The following is a 20,921-nucleotide window of genomic DNA, read 5'->3' as shown; positions in this document are numbered from 1 at the left end:
GAAAGAAATAAAGTCCAGGCCTGGTCCTCTCTCCTTTCACTGTCGTAACTCCTCCTTTTATCCATCTGGAGCTCCTCTGTGGGATTCGAGACCGGTGAGTGGTGCAGGTGCAGCTCATCATCAATTACTCCACCGGCCTCACTCCGTTCCCACGGCTCTCGGCCCCGCCCCCACTCATCACAATGAAATTCGAATGGTATGACAATTAGATTAGACTGAGCAGAAATTGAAATCTATACACTAATACACATTATACTTATAGTCACCAATGCTGATGTTGTTAACATTAATCATTTGAGAATAAAGTATAACAATAATAATAATTTTAACGGTTTGATGTGATATGAGCTAAGTGATCTTTAGATTTAATCATCATTGGTAGCCAGATTTATGGTAATGATTTGTTCCTCAGTTGGTCAGAACAAACGTGGCAGACTTGTTACTTACTTGTTCAGATGGCAATATACTGTGAAAATTCTTATTTGGGTCATATTCCAAGACGTAGGCTAGAATCTGTGATTGCGAAGCACAGTGAATATCCACACCGGTGCGGTGACTGACTGCCACACATACTCTTCAGAACATTAGATTAATCCACGCTGGAGCCGTGCCGACTCACAACCCACGCAAGCTAGATAATTCCGCACACAACTGCAATTCCAGGTTTTCAAACAGAGATGGCGACAAAGAGGCAAAACTTATGGACTGCAGCTTTAAGATCTCATCTATGCTTTATTAATTAGCCAGTAGTGCTATGCTGTGCCTAAAGACATGAAAGGAAAAAAAACAAGACAAAATGACACATTACTGGTGTTTTCTTTTAGGGTGAATCAGAAGAAAAACAATGTTTGGCATAATGACAATGCAGCCTGGCATATTATTATGCAATATATTATGTTAATATATGTATACATTTATATGTGTGTTTATTTATGTAATACTATGTTGTTATTATTAATTACACAGGGGTTGGACAAAACAATATAAACACCCATTAGGGGTTAATATAATTTATGTTGACTACAGTGAACAAAACATTGCAATTATCTTTCATTTATCTTTTTCATTCTCTATATACTCTAGGTTGTTTATCAGTGTGAGTTGTGTCAAAGTTCCTTTAAGGCAAGTCATGTCACTCGGCGGCCATCTTTGAAACGCCTCTCGGGCATGCAAGTGCAGCTCCTCTCATTGATTGGGGAAACATAGGCGGGGTTTCCTTCAATAGAGCAGCCATATTGAGCGTTGCATTTTCCCCCAAAACTATACCAGTGACACGTCCTGGGTATTCTATAGCCTATAGTCTTTGGTTGTGTTCAGCAGTGTTTAGGACAAGCCATGGGTGAAACGGGTCAGACTTCCAAAAATGACAAATCATTAATCACTTTAAACAAAGACACCAGTGCTGAAATGAGAAAAACATTGTGTCATGATCATAAAACATGGACAGCTGGAGCACGAAGATGAACTTCAACACCTGCCTGGGCCAGACAAATCCCAAGACTTGAATATCACCAAACCTCTGTAGATGGTTTTGGAGAGAAAAGTGAGAAGCAGATTCTCTGTTCTGACAGACAACATTTAACTGGAGACTAAAGCTGTATTAAAGGAAAATTGTGGTAAAACGCCTTAGTAAAGAAATACTGCCTTTCCCAAGGTGCTCATATTATTTTGATACTGATTTTTGTTGTTTGCTTACATATTTATTACAGTCTTAATGTTGCTTTCTATAACAATTACACTAGGCATCTCAAGTTATTCTTTGATAAAATACATATTGACTTTATCAAAGACCAGCATATGTCAAAACAGCACAATGTGTATACTGTAGATGTCCTCATTGTTGATTGTGTCATGTCTAAATGCCAAATTAAATTGACAAAACACAATGCAGCAACCGCCATTTCAACATCCATCACTTACCCTTATCTTGCTCACTTTCATTCATATTTTTCCTTTTCTCTGCACCAGATTGATAGTGCCGCGCCACTTTGACACGAGGGGGAGGCGGGGGCCTTGCATAATTTGCAGGGCCCTACGCAACTTGCGTAGTGAGCGTATAGGGCCGATCGGCTCTGCTATTTACATTTATAGATATGCATGTGGCAGATTTGGCTTTTATCTGAAGAAATTTCACTGAAGGCATACATTTTTTGCTAGAAATTCAAACCCATGATCTTGGCGTTACCAGCACCATTCTCGCTTTGAGCTTCAGGAAAGCACATAGAAGTTCTTTTCCACAATAATCTTCTGTTTAAAATGTAAAAAAAAAAAAAGTAAAATAGGATGTGCGTCCCAAATCGCGTAGGGCACTTATGCACTATTCTATGGCGTTTTGTAGTATAAATAGTGCGAGTAATGCGCTCACACTGAAAAAAAAGAAAAAGTGCACTTTAAATACCCGGATGATGCACTTAACCTACAAAATGAAGTGTGGAATGTTGGACACTTCATGCACTCAACTGTCGCAGCTTTAATGAGAGGGTGCTCGCTGCAGAGCCAAATGGGAGGAGCTGGCGCTCTAGCTCCCCCTCGCTGGATGTAATGGGTGGAGCTAGACACCCAACCACTCCCTAACCCTACCCCTTACCCTATCGCTAAACATAACTCCACCCATTAGTTCACACAGAGGTGGAGCTGGACATCCAGAGAGGGGGAGCTGGAGGTCATTTGGCTCTGCAGTGAGCAGTACTTGGCTTTAATTAGGTAGTGAAGGGGGAGGGGCTATCAGACTCCGATTATGAATGACAAAATAACCTTATATAATTCATACTATACATGGTTGAGTACATAGTGTATAAGTACATCGTGTATGAGTGCATTGTGTATAGCTACTGTTTATAGTCACATGTTCTTATTCATGTTCTCATGTTTATTCATTCATATTAATGTAGTAATAAGGGGTTAGTTCACCCAAAAATGAAAATTCTGTCATTAAATATTCACCATCATGTCCAAATTCGTTCATCTTCGGAACACAAATTAAGATATTTTTGATGAAATCCGAGAGCTTTCTGCCCCTGCATAGACAGAAATGCAGCTGAAATTTTGTGGAAGTTTGATGAAGGCCCAGAAACATGTGACATCAGTGGTTCAACCGTAATTTTACGACGCTACGAGAATACTTTTTGTGCGCAAAGAAAACAAAAATAACGAATTTATACAACAATTCCTTCTCTTCCGTGTAAGTCTCCGCCGCCATTCAGGAGAGAATGACGTTCTGACGTAGAACACGCATGCGCTGCGCCTTGTTTACAAGCAGAGGAATGAACGCGCATGTGTCAGGGACCCATTTAGGGTCAATATTATCCTTGAATGAGATTTCTAATCTAATACAAGGGTTAATTTATTTCGATTTTTTATTTGTAATTTGAGAAATGACAAAAGAATGTGTTCAAATGTCATAATAATAATAATAATAGTTACAATGCATTAATAAAGCTAAGCAGCTAAACTAATTTTTCTCTGTTTCTGCTAAGGGATTGGCATCCCTTGGTGGTAAATAGGAATAAGATTCAGTCTGGATCCAGACCTGAGATGACCGAACACCTGAGAGGAGATGATGCAACCCCTCAGACCACATACAAAACTACCACATTTTGCTACAAGTTTGATCTCATCTGTTTGATTACATGACATTAACTAACTGCTTGATTTTTACCGTACATTTCTGCCATGTGGACATCAACTTGAGATAGTCACCACTGATAAGTTATTACTAAATATAATGTAGAACTTTTATTTTCTGTAAAGCAGCTTTGCAACGATTTGCATCGTGAAAAGCGCTATACAAATAAACGAATTGTATTGAATTGAATAGTAATCATCATCAAAATGGAATAAACTATAAATATATTTCTTTGTTTATAGTTATAATGACCCAGACATTCACTGTTTATGGATTTATTGCGGATATATCAAGCATTCAGCTCCCCATAACCGCCTCGCGACGGTTGCTAAAGCATCTTGTTGCTAGGGAAATGGCGAGGGGGGCGGGTCCTACTTAATAATGAGTCAATCCGGAAGTGGAGAATCGCTTTGCCTGTACACTCACACAGAGCGGTAGCGGCGTCAAAACTGCAAACACGGCCGTTACAGCAAGCCTCCGAAACCGCGCGTCCTCACCCCGCCAGCTGATATCGCTGCAGACCGTACCGGATGTGAAACACGGAGCGGGACAGAGCGCACACACACACGGGGAGAGAGGGAAATGTGCGACAGCTGCAGGAATGGAGAGAACCGAGTATTGACAGCAGCGCCGGGTGAAGGCGACCGGTGAGGATGGTGAGGATGAAGAGTGGAAAGTGAAGCTCTCATTCTGACGGTCTGCATCTCTTCGGTCGCGGCCATCTCGCTGTTTAACCCCATCCTCTCCAGAGATGATGAAAGGTGAGAGGAGGGGGGGGGGACAGCGGTCGTGGTTTGCGGTGTCTAGAAGTGTTAGCCACTATTACATTAACAGCCAGTGTGCATGTGTGAAAACAGCCTTCTCAGTGTGACCCTGGCAGGAGTTGTAGCTTCAGGCAGGGTTAGTGCAGTGGATGAGCTCTTTTTGTGGATTAAACGGGAAACGCGAAGCTTTAACATCACGTCCGGTCAGCTCCGTGTGTCTGGACCCTCTGCTGGTGTTGTGATGGTGACAGACTTCAGCTGTGGGACTCACACTCACCGGGCAAGCATGTACTAGTTAAACCATGATGCCACTCATCTTACGATATAACTAAACACACACACACATGAAGATCAGTCGTGCAAGTCTTTGAGTTTCTCAGTGTTCTGTTTAAAAAAAAAAAGTTGTAGTTCGTTAACCATGTTATACATAATTATTTAGAAACTAATATCATGTATAATACAGTGTGCAAATGTAATGTAAAACGTGAATTAAAAAATGTTATAGTAATGAGTATAAAATATATTTTTGTCAGTGAAATGTCCCAGTACAGGCACATTTGGAACGCCAATTCAAGTGTTTTTATTGCTTTATAAAATTGAAAACTATTACAAATATTATTTTTAGTTGAAATAATGCTGGAATAAAGTAAAATAGAAAACTTTTTTTTTTTAAATGTAGACGAAAATGTGCTAACTAATTGAAATAGATTTAATTTGAAGTACTAAAAATGATTAAAACTAATTTAAATAAAACAGAACACCCCATAAAATATTAAATAAAACTAATTGCAAAAATAAAATAAGCTAAATAGAACAAGCAACTTTTGGGCGTGTGGTTGATGTGTTCTTCTTGGACTGTGGTCTTGGAACTTCATGATCTCTTGCTTTTTTTGTATATATAATGTTTTACCCTATTGCTCATTCGGCACGCTCTTTCTTTTTATGTTTTACAGATCTTTGCATGTACAATCTTGTGTTTTGCTTGTTTAAAAAGTCTTGTCTAGTGGACACCTTTGATTCCAGGTGTTTTTGATGAAACTTTGTGCTTTAAAGCATGTGTGCAGGCGCAACTGGGAACTGGTTGTGTTTTTGTGTCTTGTTTATTCCTCAAGAAAAAGCATGATGAGACGAGTTTCAAACCCATCAAGGCCTAAATGGTTTCCGTCTGTCCTGCTGATTGTAGATTTGTGAGTGAGGAGCACTTAGATGTCTAACAGGGTTAAGTGGAGATTAGTTAGTTGCAGCCAGAAGATTACTGAGGTTATTAATGGCACAGCAGACACCTTTCCTGTGCAAGGCACTTTATTAGGTGGTCTTTTGATGTCTGTTGTCACATTGTCACACACACTCTCTGGCTGTTTCCTAGTGTCGTTTAGCCCTGTAGCACTGATTGTGTATGAAATGGAAACGTGTTTAAGGTTGAATCATTGCTGGCAGTGTTACATGTGTGGTCTGCACAGAATGACGAGCGGTCTTATGATCCCGTATTGACTTTTGTGTGCGGCTCTGTGTCTGTCACAAACAATGAATGGACTTTGTCTTTGCAAAGTGTTTTTTCACTAGCTAAACAGTAGTTCTGACTAGTGTGAGAAAGGAGAGCGGGTCGTTTTTAGTGGTAGATTTCCTGTGGAAAGATTGTGCTTCAGTTCTTTCAGATGCAGATGGTTACATTTTTTTTAACCTTGTTTCTTTAGTTTAACCACATGCTACCAGTTCCATAGCTGTCATTTTTATCAATTCAGCAGTACATAAAAAATAAGCTGTTGACTAGTCCTACCCCATGATGTCATGAATATAGTATAATATACTATAATAATATAATATAATATATTAATATAATATATGCACTCCCTGACAGGTCATGTCTTCTACATTTTTTTTGTAAAAAATATTTGAATTGTAATGTAACAAGTATAGACTTTAATAATTTAATAATTATGTTGTGTAAAATAAATGCTAATTTATGTGATTTTGTGTACATTTCATATGCTATCTTTAAATGTTGTTATATCTATGTACATACACTACTGTTTAGAAACTTGGGGTAATTAATTTTTTAATTTTTTAACTTTTATTCAGCAAGGATGCATTGAACTGATCAACATTGAATGGATCAATTGATAATAAGAAGAAATGTTTCTTGAGCAGCATATTAGAATGATTTCTGAAGGATCATGTGACAGAAGACTGGTGTAATGATGCTGAACATTCAGATTTGATCACAGGAATAAATTACATTTTAAAATATATTCGTTTAGAAAACACTTATTTTAAATTGTAATAATATTTCACATTATTAATCTTTTTTCTGTATTTTTGATCAAACAAATGCAGTCTTGGTGAGCATAAGAGACTTCTTTCAAAAACATTATAGTAAAAATTATAAGAACCCCCAAACTTTTGAACAGGATTGTATCAACAATCAGCCATTCTGCGTTTAACACACTGGCATGAGTATTGGCCAGTGAAAAACCCATACCGGTTGTCCACTAGTAGAAATTACAGTTAGTAATTAAATTACTAGACTCCATGTGAACTTTGCAACTAGAATTTCCTCTCAGGGATCAATACTGTCAGTCTGTCAGTCTTTCTCAATTTCAGCAGCAGCGTGGGATGTTTGGTGTTACACAACGTTTGCACTAATGCCACTAAATGCTGGAGTCCACTGTCCACCTGAATAATACTGTTTTCTTGTGTGGATAGTGCCTGCATAATTCCCACCATTCTTCATGAGTGCCATGGGTTTTGTGTCTAATGAAAAAGTGCTTACTCAAATAATATTTATGACCTCGTAAATCCACACAGGAACCACGGGGCAATGCCACGTTTCTGTTTTAGGGAGGATGGATGTTCAGTTCTGCCAGACTGTTAGCACGCTGAGACTCTTCTTTTGTAAGTGACAGACTTCTGTTCATTGGCCACGCCGCATGGTAACATAACAACACACTTGGCACGATGGTGCAACTGACATCAGAGACCGAATCTTTCTGAATTTCACTCTTGGGAATTGTAGGCCTCATTTAGAAGGAAACTCCGGTCTGGTATACAAACTGTTGGCTAGGCTAGCCCTTGTTAGTAGCCTGCCCTGCCATCCAGACATGTGGGGTCATGAAACACATCAGCTAATTGGGATCCAAAACTGATATCTTAGCGGTGATTTTTGGTTCAGCTCATCCGACTGTTTAAAAAAAATCACCATTGACTGTCACGGTAATTACAGAGTACACTTTTGTAATGATGGCGCATGGCGGTCTGATCAAACTGTCAGTTTTAATTACTGTGGAGTGCCCTCAGCCTGCCAAGAGCTGGGTTTGCATGGTTTTCAAGCATGCTGGGAAGTTTGTACTTCCTAAAGCCCTCCTGTGGAGTGGGGTGAATGAAATTCTCTAATTTGTGTTTGAGATGAAGGCAGCCGTAGTACAGATGAAATATAGGCGAGGCCAGCAGTGAATAAAAGATATAAGGGCAATCATACTGTGATAAACATCTTTCCATAGCCCAGTATTTCCCATCCAAACCACACTACGACGAGATGTGAATGTAAAGACAAGATGTGCAGTGATAAATGTAGTTAGAGCCGTTACAAGAGATTGTGGATGACTTGTGGGTAACTGGCTGCAATGAGTGATTCATCATAACTGCAGTCAGCAGTTTTTAAGACAAACTCTCCACTTCTGTTAAAATGACAGAAATGCTTGCTTATACATTACTTACATCTATTGTTGTGTATTCCATCGGTAATGGACCTTAGTCAGGGTTAACACTGAACACTGCAAATCCTGACATATAAGTAATAGTCAGAAAAAAATAATATATACAAATTTAATTATAATTTAATAATAATTATTAATATTTTGAAAGAAATACATTTTGAAAAAAGATATTTTCAAATCAAGTGTATTGAACCTTCAGACAAAATATGTTTTTGTATATTATGTTTGTTGCACCAGGCTTTAATTTATTCATGTAAATGTATTAAAAATTTATTTTGCATTGCATTTACAATCTTTTAAACATTTATATTTATTAATTCAAACCTGTTTTTGATAAAATTGGTAGTCAAACAAAGGTGGCAACAAATGATAAAACCTGCTTATAAACAAATCATATATATATATATATATATATATATATATATACACATATTTATTTTATAAATATATATTACACATTGAGTAATAATATAATTGAAATAAAAATATAAAGACAAGAACATTATTAAAATCTCACTTCACAATAACAATAAAAAATACAAATAAGTATCAAATAAGTAAATATTTCTTAGTAATTTTTCATTTTTTTATTCATTTAGCCTACCTGCTTTATCCCATTTGATATACAAATTTTCAACATGATTTTTCTGTAAATAATGTATACAATGTTAAGTAAACAAGTTCCTTAAATATACCAAATTATAATTTAATGATACGTTACTCTTGCCATTACTTTATCAACATCAGTAAATATTTCATAGCAAAAAGACGTGCATCATGAGGCAGACATTTTTAAAAATTTAAATATCATATTTGGATAGTTTTTACACCTATCTGTTCTCTACCTCACTCTTGTCTGTGATTGATAATTTATTTCATTTAATCCGTTTCTCTAAATTTACATCTTCCTTTTCTCCTATTTCTAGCATTTTCCTCACTGCAGTCCCTCTTGTGGTGTCACTGGGCCATGGTTCGCAAGAAAGGATCTCTTATTTTGTGTGGAGCATTTCTATTTGTCGCCTGGAATGCCTTGCTCCTCCTCTTCTTATGGGGAAGGCCTCCCATTGGCCGACTTGCTGAGGGAGGCGGAGCTGAACCAGGGGCTGGAGAGGAGTGGGGAGGCGGAAAAGCAAAAGTGGGTGGAGCTATCGGATTGGCCGGCGAAGTGATCAGATTGGCCGAAGAAGTAGAATCAGAACTGGAGACTCAGAAGAAGCTTCTCAAACAGATACAGAGTCACAGGGAACTATGGGAACAGCGGAAAGAACTGGGAAAGAGGGAATCCGAGGACACAAAAGACGAAAAGAACACTGAGGAGCTTAAAAAACCTCTGCAGATTCCTGCAGTACCTCCAAGTCATAAAACCGTAGATGATACAAAAACTGTTATGGAGAAACAAGAAGTTCTAATGGTTACATCACCTCAGCTGGTTATGAAGGAGCAGGAACCGAAACAAGAGAACAAGAAAATAGTAGAAAATGAAGTAGGCCGTACAAAGCCAAGCCCTCAAATCATTATCCCAATTCTCGTCATTGCCTGTGACAGAGTAACAGTGAAGAGAAGTTTGGATAAACTGATACAGTACCGCCCTTCTGCTGAGCTTTACCCAATCATTGTCAGCCAGGACTGTGGCCACGCAGATACTGCAAGGGTGATTGGCTCCTATGGCAGTCAGATAACCCACATTAGCCAACCGGATCTCGCGGACATTCCAGTGCGACCCGATCACAGGAAGTTCCAGGGTTACTACAAGATCACCAGGCACTACCATTGGGCCCTGAACCAAGTGTTAAATGTTTTTCCTTACTCCACAGTGGTCATTGTGGAGGATGACCTGGAGGTAAGATCATGAACATGTTTTCATTTATGACTGGTATTCACTGTCATCATATTTGTCCTGCATTTGAGCATCACTAGGGACTCGATATACTCAAAATGAAGTTCCTTTTCGTTCTTTGTTTAGGGGTAAAACGAAGTTCGAAATACGTGAGCAGCGGTATACTGTTATTGAACATCCCGACGCTGCCCACTCTGATGAAAGCAACATTTATGTAAATATGTGCCGTTCCTAGACTTCTGGGGGCCCTACGCAACTGTGACGGGGGGTGGTATGAGTGGTTATGAACAAATGAATGAAACGCATTTGTCCGTGTTTCACTCCGTCTTGAATCGCACTCGCGGAAAGTGCTTGAGAAACAGTGTCTCTTCCGCAGCTCGGTACACTTTGAGCTCGTTTTTTTAGTCTCAAGCAAGACTGTACGACATTCACATTACAAGATTTGACTGATTTTTACGTAGAAAAGGCGACAGCGCACCGCATTACAAGAAATGATCATTCATGTTTTCATAACCACTGGCCAAATTCAAAAACGAAACTAAAATTAAATCATCTTTGAGAGCAAGGGGGTCCCCTGGTGTTTCGGGGGCCCTATGCAGCTTGCGTATTTCACGTATAGGGAGGATCGGCTCTGGCAGCGCGCTTTCCTCTCAGTAACAAAATAAACACAACAAAAATGGAGAGAACAGCAAGAATATTTTTTATAAAAATCTGTTCATAGCAACATGGGTATGCTTGCACGAGGTCTGCAAATTAGCACTCCCATGAAGTCACATGTATTTACATGGCACTTTATTCAATATATTGCTTAAAAGCAAGCAGCAGTATTAAAAACAGTTTCAGTGTCTCATTTCATCAGAAGCACAACTTAATTTGCTACTATAAAGCAGCTCTCCAAGGACTCGACAGGCGAAATGAACCCAGAAAAGAGTTCCGCGTGAAAGAAGGCGGAGCCTCAGTGCACACCTCCTATGAAGTAATCGTCAGGGACCAATGGCACTATGAAGGTGTTATGCAGCTGGAACAAACTTTTCTGGAAAGTTCACTTTGGCAAGCCGTTTCAAACTCCCAAAACGAACTTCGTTTTGGCCGGATTTTGTTCGAAATGATGTCACATCAGTTCGTTCTTCGATTTCGCTTGAAATATATCGGGGCCTTTATAGGTTAACCAGATCCACATAGTGAGAGTGCTGTATCTCAAAGGAGGCCACATTTTCCTCTTTTATAATTCATAGAGAGGAATTTTGATAAGAGCTTGTCTCTCACTCAGAGGGAATATTTTCATTTCTGAACGCTTTCCTTTGAAATTCTCACAGGTGAACTGATTACAAAGTATGCACCAAAAAACCCATTAATAGGACAGCGGTAAAGCTTCAGTCTTGTTGTCATGAGTTCTCTAAAAGAAAGGATCAAGGTCCTTGTTTAACTTTGCTATTCAGGCAAACATGTTTTTTGCATACTCATTACTATGTTCTGTGATGGATTTGATGGCTATCTTTCCGGTGCTTTAAAGGTGATTTACATTTTTTTGTTTAAACAAACCACTGTGCTCAAGGGAAAGGAGTTACCTTCAGATGTCTGAGTCATTGACAAGTAACAGTGTCTATGAACAAGATATGGAGAAATCTTTTCGAAATCTAGTTTAAAACAAGTTTTTAGAAGCCTACTCATTGTATACATGTCATGTTTTAAATGGTTTTGAAAATGTTTTTTATAATTTTCAAGAATTTTTTTTTTTGAATGACTTAGGTGTAACCATCAAGTAAAAAGTAATACCATATATTCCTTACACCTTGAATACATGTGAGTGTACACATTAGTTATTTTCAGAAGGTTTTTAAATATTTTTAGGTCATTTTTTTACTCCAATCTTGAATTCATATCATAAATATCATGCCACATGACATTTCACAACCTGAACTAACCTTGCCTTGTCATAAAAAGGTCAAATGATCTGATATTTAAAAAAGACTCCTTTTTTTATTCAGCATGCTGGTTGCACCAAATTTGTTGGTTGCACCACATGACTTTGATTTGGCGGACATGTATATATATTAGGGATGCACGATATTGGATTTTTGCCGATATGCCGATATTTTTCAACTCTTTTTGGCTTATAGCCTATACCGATATATTTCCTTTTGTTTGGAAACAACACCAAGTCTCTCTTGTGTGGAAATTTTAAGCAAATTATTTTTAATTTTGGTTAGTTTTTAACAAGAACTTATATGTTAGAATTAAATAAACAATAATGAAGTAGTTTTATAATGACAGTACATTGAAGCTTTGAAAATAACTATAAATACACTATATATATCAATCACTGCATTTTTTTCCCCAGAAAGATGCAGTAGTAACCTTAACATTTTATTTTAAGATTTAACATTTGTAGATGGTCTAAAGCAAAAGAGTTGTAAAAATTTTGAAAATCTTTTAGAGCTAATAATTTGTTTAAAAAAATATAACATATTACGTCAATTCTCTCTCTCCCTCTCTCGCTGCGTGTGTGTGAAACAAAGAGACGGCGAGTCGTGCGCTTCACACTAGAGTTTACGGTACATTAAATACAGGTGTGTTGCACATCCATTCAGATTAACTGAAAAACAGCACAGATCGCTTGACGGAGAGTGAAACTGAAGTGCTCAGTCAGTGTTCTGTGAGTGAAAATATATCTGAGCTAAACTTAGCCTCCAACTCACACTGGCGAGTAAAATCTGAGAATTTATTAGCAATTGGCTAATATTAGACATAATTTAGTCGCCCAGAGTGAAGATTTAGTCGCATATGCGAGTGATTTACTCGCAATGTAGAGGGTTGTTCTGTACGTGCATTCTCAGATTAAATGCAGCGATCCAAAACCGTGAATCCAATCACCATTCAGGCAAAACTTTGCTGACATCACACTAAGTCACACTGCTGACATGATCTAATCACTAGCACACCCTGAGCACATGCGAGTTAACCTATTCCTCTTATCGGCAAGACATATCTGCATAATTTGTCATATCGGGCCGATGCCGATATGTACATTCAAAGCAATTATCGGCCGATAATATCGTGCATCCCATATACAGTGGTGTGAAAAAGTGTTGGCCCCCTGGCCACTAAGTTTTAAGTTTGGCCACTTGGCAGATAATTGCTGAAGTGAAAGTTTAAAAAGTGAAAGTAAAAAAAAAAAGTTATAGAAGTTAATTATGTAAAATGCACAGAAATGCTATTTTAATATATATATATATATATAATATACATTTTTTTTTTTTCAGGTATTAAATATGATTTTAACACAAAATAAATAATAAAAAATGATGTCATACTACTTGTTTTTTTTTTTCTTCCAAGAATTTAATCCTTTTGGGAAAAACCTGAAAAATGTCACAATTTGGCAAAAAATATCATAGCTTTGAAAGCACCACTGTAGGGGTGGGCGATATGGCAAAAATATCATATCATATGATTTTTTTTTTCAGGAAAATCACGATTCACGATTTTATCACAATTCTTTGTCATGGTGGTTTTTACTATTTTGCAAGTTGTCTGAGCAGTACAGCCAAACTAATTTCCCCATTTTAAAAAACAAAGCCTTATAAGGTAACAAAATATAAAATAAAAAAGAATGGCAGACATTTAGAGCAAAGATGAAAAACTTTGCCATTATTTTATCATTGTTATTAAAAAATAAGAACAAAGATAGCCTACACATTACAAATACACATAATATACAAATAAAACAAACAGTGCTTTATTTTTCAGGTGCAGTAGGTGTATTTAGCAGTAGCTTTCAAGAAATTGAATAAATATAAAAATGAAACACTATATACTGTACACTTCACTGCATAAATTATACATTGATTCTTATTAAAGCAACTGTATTAAATTTCCTCAGTCAAGAGCAGTGAGTGATTTTTCTCTTTGTGTTTTGTTGTTTTATTAACATTAAAGGAATAGTTCACCCTAAAATGAAAATTATGTCATCGTTTACTGAATGAGTTTCTTTCTTTTGTTTAACACAAAAGTTATTTTAAAGAATGTGGGTAACCACACAGTTGCTGGTCCCCAGTGACTTCCATAGTATTTTTTCCCCCCTACTTTCAAAGTCAGTGGGGTCCAGCAACTGTTTGGTTACCCAAAATATCTTCTTTTGTGTTCAGCACAAGAAAGAAATTAATACAGGTTTGGGACAACATGAGAATGAGTAAATAATGACAGAATTAAAATTTTTGGGTGAACTCTCCCTTTAATGGCAAGCGGCAGTATGTTTAGTACAATTAGTCTGCTGTCGCTTTATGACCGGCACACATCTAATATACAGGCACACATCCATTTTTCTCTCAACTGTTTACTTGAACTTTAGACATAACCAACTGTTTATATGTAAACCTTGTGTGTTTTTGACAGTATTAGTGCAATCAGATGCAAAAGATAACTTAGTCCAGTAATCAGGCGCTGTTTGACAGGCTTTTTAGTGTGTGAGCACAGGTGTACATGCTCAAAAAAAAGCGCATGTCAGAACAACACATGAATTAAATGTTTAACCGGCAAGGCTTTAAATCACATACAAATGATGTACTTTTGTGATACACTTTTGTGAATAAGTGCAGTGTCCCATGAGTGTAACTCTACCGCAGAGTTAACATTTGATGTGAATGTATGTCGTGTTGTACAGAAATATTGAGACAGAGACACCAGAACTGCAACTGACAGAATGGGCGCTGTAGTGCGATACTACGATATTTCTTCAAAAGCAGATCGTGGAGACATATTAATCATCCACGATCAAAAAACGTTATATCACACACCCCTACACCAATGCTAAGAAAAAATAAAGCTCTAAAACAGTGGTGTCCAAACTCAGTCCTGGAGGGCCAATGTCCTGCAGTTTACCTCCAACTTGCCTCAACACACCTGCCTGGAAGTTTCTAGTGTGCCTAGTAAGACCTTGATTAGCCTGGTCAGGTGTGTTTAATTGGGGTTAGAGCTGAACTCTGCAGGACACCGGCCCTCCAGGAACAGGATTGGACTCCCCTGCTTTAAAACATTCTAGATCAGGGGTTCACAATCCTGTTCTTGGAGATCTTAAATTGGAAGTTAAATTAATTAATCTCTAATTAAAATAAAGCAAATTAATCTCTTCAGTAGCACTTGATAATTACAGACTTCTGGGTTGGTGCTAGGCTGGAACTGAAGTCTGCAGGTAGGTAGATTTCCAGGAACAGGATTGGGCATCTCGGTTCAGTTCATGGATCTCCCTCCTAACGAGCTGATGATCTGAATCAGGTGTGTTAAATAAGAGAGACTTAGGGCCTGTTTACACCTGGTCACTTCATGTGTTTTTTCTGATCGGATAGCTATTCGATCGTGAAAAGACCAGGTATAAATGCCCTCCGAAACGCATTCGAGACGGATATAAATCCGATCGCTCAAACCACTTCAGGAGGTGGTCTGGGCCGCATTCCAGACGAAACTGGACCAGTGTAAATGCATCTGGTTGTTGAAACCACATATGCAAATTTTATTCCTCCCAAACGTTAAAATAATAAACGTGTGAGAGCGTGTTATAGGCTATATGACATTACAGTCAGATATGACAGTGCTAATGCAACAGGCATCGCAGCGGACGAGTAGCTGAGTATCTCTTCAGCAAGCCGAATGAAACAGAGTAAGACGCAGACGGTCAACACACAATCATCTTCATTAAAAGTAGTAAGGCAAACTTATCGTTCCAGTGCTGATGCCGCGCACTCTCCTATTGCAGGCTTTGATCTTGAAATGATCTGATAATGAATAAAATGCAGCACTTATCTTTTGATTTCGTTGACGTGAACTCCGTTAAATTTAAATATAGCGCGGGAATTGAAGATCGGATTTATATCCATTTTGTGACGACACATTTTTGTAGCCAAGTGTAAATGGAAACATAACAAATCAGATAGATATCCGATCAGTGAAAACGCATGAAATGACCAGGTGTAAACAGGCCCATACAAAATGTGCAGAGCAGTGGTACTTCAGGACTGGAATTGAGAACCACTGGTCTATCTAGTCTATTTAGTATAGTTGGTTGTTGGGTGAATAGTCAGCCATCTTTTAAGACAAGTTCACACTACACGACACTATGTAAATGATCCGCAACAGAGGGTCACACACTACACGAGCTGACAACAACTCTGTCACCCAACAACTCTACACGGTCCCCAAACCACGTTTTGTCACAAAAACACACGCGAGAAGTTGAACAGGAATGACACGAAACAACAAGTGAAACAGGAGTTGTTTATTTGAAAATGAACGTCGGGAAGAAATTAGCACTGCAAGCTGTTTGTGATGAAAAAATTAGCTCCATTTCTTGTCCAAACTTTTCTTAAAGCCGTGTCGCTGCTGCTGTTTTTCTTCCGCTGACCTCAACCCATGCCTTGCTCTCTCATTGGCTGTAGCTCGTCGCGACACCTGACACCACATGATGTCGAGTCGGCCGACCGGTCCAGATATTTAGCATGCTAGATACTCGTTTGCTGTCTGCGAGGCGTCGGCGACGTGTCAGCGAGCCTTTTTGATGCGTCATTGAGTTGTTCACACATAAAGATTGCCTAGTGCTGATCACCCGCTGATTTTCCTCCGATCACAGCCCGACCAGTCGGCGAGCTCGTTAACGTGCAAATCGGGCTTAAAATCCTGTAGTGTGAACTAGGCATTAGGTGTAATAATGTTGTCTGTAGTGGCAGTTTGGTTTATCGTTATTCTGTGGACCATTGTAATCCAAGTTTGCTCCCTCAGAATAGCACATTTAAGTGGTCAGTGGATTAACTGTAATGGTAACATTGGTTAAGCTTTACCGAGCATCACAGTTAAACACCACGGAGATTCCCTAAGGTGCAAACACACTTTTGTTTTGTACATTGTTATAAAACAGCCAGCTGGCTTAGCAGATGTTCACCTACCCATCTTTGAACACATCTAGACCACCAGGACTTTAAATGAACTAGCCATTTCTGTCCAGAGATAGTTTCTTGTTTATCATTGGTTTTTCTTAGTCTTTTAACTGCTTTTGTTTCATCTTGTAGGTGGCCCCCGACTTTTTTGAGTATTTCCGTGCGCTCTACCCCATCTTGCGATCAGATCCGACTCTTTGGTGCGTTTCCGCCTGGAACGATAACGGACGGGATGGGTTGGTCAACTCGGGCAAGGCTGACCTCCTTTACCGGACAGATTTCTTTCCCGGGCTTGGATGGATGCTTTTGAAGGAAGTCTGGGCAGAGCTGGAGCCCAAGTGGCCCAAGGCATTCTGGGACGACTGGATGCGGCACCCAGAGCAGCGGAAGGACCGCTCGTGCATTCGTCCCGAGATCTCGAGGACTATAACGTTCGGTCGGAAAGGCGTCAGTTTGGGTCAATTTTTCGACCAGTATCTGCGCTACATAAAACTCAATACTGAATTCGTGCCTTTCACTAAAGTGGACTTGTCCTACTTGGTCAGGGAGAAGTACGATGAAACCTTTGAAAAAGAAGTGTATAGTGCCCCCTTGGTGAAGGTGGAGGAACTACAGCAAGGTGGAAGCCTGAAAGGCTCCGGGCCGTTTCGAGTTCAGTACTCTAGCAGAGACAGCTTTAAAGTGCTGGCCCGCAACTTGGGAGTTATGGATGACTTGAAGTCAGGGGTTCCCCGTGCCGGTTACAGGGGCGTAGTCAGCTTTATTTCCCGTGGACGAAGAATTTATCTGGCTCCCCCTGAGGGCTGGACTAAATATGACACCAGCTGGAGCTGAGGAGGATGAGCTTTGAACCACAAAAGACCAGAAAGAGAAAACTCACAACTATTATTATAAGTACAGGAAGAGAGAAACGCCCTCTCAAACCAAAGAAAACAGAGGCAGGGTGTGAAAGTTTGAGGAAAGGTTAACACTAAGATGTATAAAATAACTGCTGTTTTGTTATGGAGGAACACCCAGAAATGCTGGGAACAGCACAAAAGTTGGTGCATCGTATTTGTGCAGCAATCATGCAACAATCTTCCCTCAGAGAAAATAGAGTTACGCTGCAAACAGCTCCTATGCAGAATCGCTCATTCTGACATGGAGAAAAATAATCTGATTTTTTTTTTTTTTCTTATTTGAACGTACTGACCTTTCTTTTGGTGTTAACATCAATTCAAAAGGCATATAAGAGGTCTTTTATCCCACCACAGTATCTTTTGGGTGAATCTCACGAAAACACTCACATTTTACTCCAAAATCAGTAGAAGAAATTATATTTGCATACATGCCAAAAAAACCAACCATTTTTGTAACATTATTTTCATTGCAAACTCATTTTTTCCTTAAATAATTTTTGTAAGGAATCTGACGGTTTTATTTTTCATTATTCTCAGTGATGATTTTAATTATAACAGGAATGACTGTATAATTAATACATATTATTGCTGTAATATTTTATATATATAATTAATAAGTTATAATTATGTGCTTAATTTTAATTTTTTGCTAAAAAAAACGTTTTCTTGACAAGTGAGATTCAGCCTTTTAAAGACCAATCTGAGTGTTAAAAGCCCTTTTGAAGCCCTTTCGCCAAGTCCCTGACATCATTATAAATGAAGATTGTGTAGAATTGTAGTCTATTTTGATCAATGCATTCATATAAAAGCGCAGACTCGTTCATTTGGCTTTTATGTAGCACCGTTGAATCTATGAAGTTCAAGCTTGCCAGAAATTATTCAAGGCTTGTGTAACTGACATACCAAAACTCTGGACAGCATCTCTTTTGTGCCATTCTGTTGAAGTACTGTACTTGAACATGTTTTTGTTTTAACTGCTCTTCCTGGACCGGGAGAGCTCGCATTGCTTCTTAAAGATGTTGTAGGTTTGTTGCAAAACCAGTGGTCATGGAAATCACTTTTTTACGTTCTTACGGATGAAATAAATGGATTTCAGTAGGCCGGAGGAGACATTTTAATGAAATGTACTGTATCTAAATGTTTGGGAGAGAAATGATCTGATATTAATGCATATGCAGTATGAAGAAGTGTGAAACCACTGCCTGACATGTTTATAACTTTAATACATTGAGAATAAAACAGACTATTTTGATATTTGACAATATATTCAGTTTTTCTGTCTTTTTTGCCCATTTAAACATCCTTTTAGGAATCATTAGCTCTTTGTTTAATTTTTAAGGTCACTCATTTTGAGGTTTGTAAACGTGTTCTTTCTGTGTCATGTTGGTTGTTAAAGCTGAAATCCTATCCGGTGACTTCCTTCCAGGGATCATTTGTCCAAACCCCCAACATCAGCACTGATCCAGGCGCCATTGTGGCACATCTCTGACGCTCCAGATTTCCTTTCTCACTCCTATTGTGTCCTGTTGACTTCCTGTCTTATGACTCTCTGTTGCTGACTTTACTACGTTCTTTTCCTGTTCTTGTAAAACCTCCAGCAACTTTTGAAAAGCCAAAAGATGCGTGTTACTGATTAGATGAATTGGACATTCATTTTGTGTTTCTTTAGCCATTAATCGGATTCATTTTTCTGGGAAATAGGCAGTGGTGAATCATACTGGAACATCTCATTCTAGCAAGATTGATTAATTGGTTGATCATATTGCCACATCAGATCAGGGACATGAGTAGTAGTTGAAATTAAGTGGTTATACTACTTCAGAACGTGTCTAGTGTGCTTTCACACTTTTTGAATTGTTAAAAACAGCTAATTTGATAGACCTCTTTCAAGTCCCTTTTCCACCAACAGAGTGGAATCTGGAAACGCTTTGTGCACTTCTACAGAAAACCGGCCCAAATAAGCAGCTGGTCTCAAACCACGATGTTTTTCAAAACGACAACAGCTCAGTCTGGAAAGATTCACACAAAACTAGGTCGTCGTTTTATTATACTGAAACAAAGCTGTCTATATTGGAAACGTCTGATGCAGTGATGAGTTCAGTTGACGGATGTCCAACTCCGACGCACAGCAACTCTAACCGTTTCATCTTCTCCGTCCATATGAAATAAGACCCGTCATATTAGTGAATTGATCATGAATTTGAATCATTTTATCTTCTGACCATTGCATCAAAAAGAACATATGCGAGTTATCTTTCGGCTCTGAAAGGTAGTTATAAGGTGGGCCGGTTCACAAATCAACAAATACAGCTAAGACTGTTCTGCGCCTGCTCAAAATTCAATGTAAAGATGCATAAAAGCCAGATCATTCCTACTCTGACACACATCACCCCCTAGTATCAATATACAGTTGAAATGGTGTAAATGCATTCAGGCCACCTCAGAGCAGCATTAAACGGTCTATATATATGCCACTTCAGAAGTGCTTCTGTGCTGCCTTTGCAGTGTAAATGACTTCTGAGGGTCTGAATTCATTAAAACCTAGGTGTCCTTCATTTTTTGTGTTCCGCTCTGTCTCGTGCACAGATGGTGAGGTCCAGTGAACTGTTCTTTCCAGTACGCAGCGTATTTTTTGTCATCAGTATTGTCTGCAGAACTGGGGAAGGGAAGTTAACTTTTGGCTTTAGAGTGTTAACTAGCCAAAAATCTTGCGAACCACTCTGGAATCTTAAAAAACGGACCAAGTGTGAAAACACTAATGTTTAAATCATTGAAAACAAAGAGTCTGTAAAACAAACATACTTTATTTGATTTAACAAGCATTAAGTAGTTTAAACAAAGTGGCCATTTGCCTGGCAACTGAACAAACACTGAATACATAGTGTTGATACCTACTTCACTGGTAACAAGCATTCAGCATATACTGCTAATATATTGAATAACTTTCCAACAATTTTACATCAATGCAATCAACTGTATGGTCCACTATAATCCAATGATGAAAACTCCTCTCACAACAGAAACAAAAATTATGCCTCGCCATTATAAATAACCAAAATTCAAAAACAGGCAAATCATTCCTATTGGGAGGAAAACTATTAACATTGAACATAATGCATTTTTTTTTTTTTTTTTTTTACTTTCAACAAGAAAAATC

General features: G+C 38.4%; 2 protein-coding genes across 2 annotated transcripts in view; one reads left to right on the top strand and one right to left on the bottom strand.

Moving 5' to 3' along the window:
* The first annotated feature begins 3,999 nt into the window (after nt 1–3,999).
* LOC107677460 (alpha-1,3-mannosyl-glycoprotein 2-beta-N-acetylglucosaminyltransferase-like) lies at nt 4,000–18,203 on the top strand. Its single transcript, XM_016472369.1, has 3 exons — nt 4,000–4,386; nt 9,029–9,942; nt 16,998–18,203. The coding sequence occupies exons 1-3, from the start codon at nt 4,377–4,379 to the stop codon at nt 17,697–17,699; spliced, it is 1,626 nt and encodes a 541-aa protein (XP_016327855.1). The 5' UTR covers nt 4,000–4,376; the 3' UTR covers nt 17,700–18,203.
* Nucleotides 18,204–20,550: 2,347 nt separating this feature from the next.
* The window catches only part of ddx39b (DEAD (Asp-Glu-Ala-Asp) box polypeptide 39B), a 9,673-nt gene continuing 9,302 nt past the window's right edge, over nt 20,551–20,921 (bottom strand). The window contains exon 12 of the mRNA XM_016472373.1: nt 20,551–20,903. The gene's annotated coding sequence lies outside the window, so the exon portion shown is untranslated. The remainder of the gene's footprint in view (nt 20,904–20,921) is intronic.

This window comes from Sinocyclocheilus anshuiensis, unplaced genomic scaffold, assembly GCF_001515605.1.
Source record: "Sinocyclocheilus anshuiensis isolate Anshui unplaced genomic scaffold, SAMN03320099.WGS_v1.1 scaffold804, whole genome shotgun sequence".
Taxonomy (NCBI): Eukaryota; Metazoa; Chordata; class Actinopteri; order Cypriniformes; family Cyprinidae; genus Sinocyclocheilus; species Sinocyclocheilus anshuiensis.
Note: the sequence above shows the minus strand (reverse complement) of the source record. Positions and strands in the feature narration are given on the sequence as shown.

Coding starts and splice junctions, on each gene's coding strand:
- LOC107677460 (XM_016472369.1), top strand. Junction 9,943..16,997: donor TTGTGGAGGATGACCTGGAG/GTAAGATCATGA, acceptor TTCATCTTGTAG/GTGGCCCCCGACTTTTTTGA.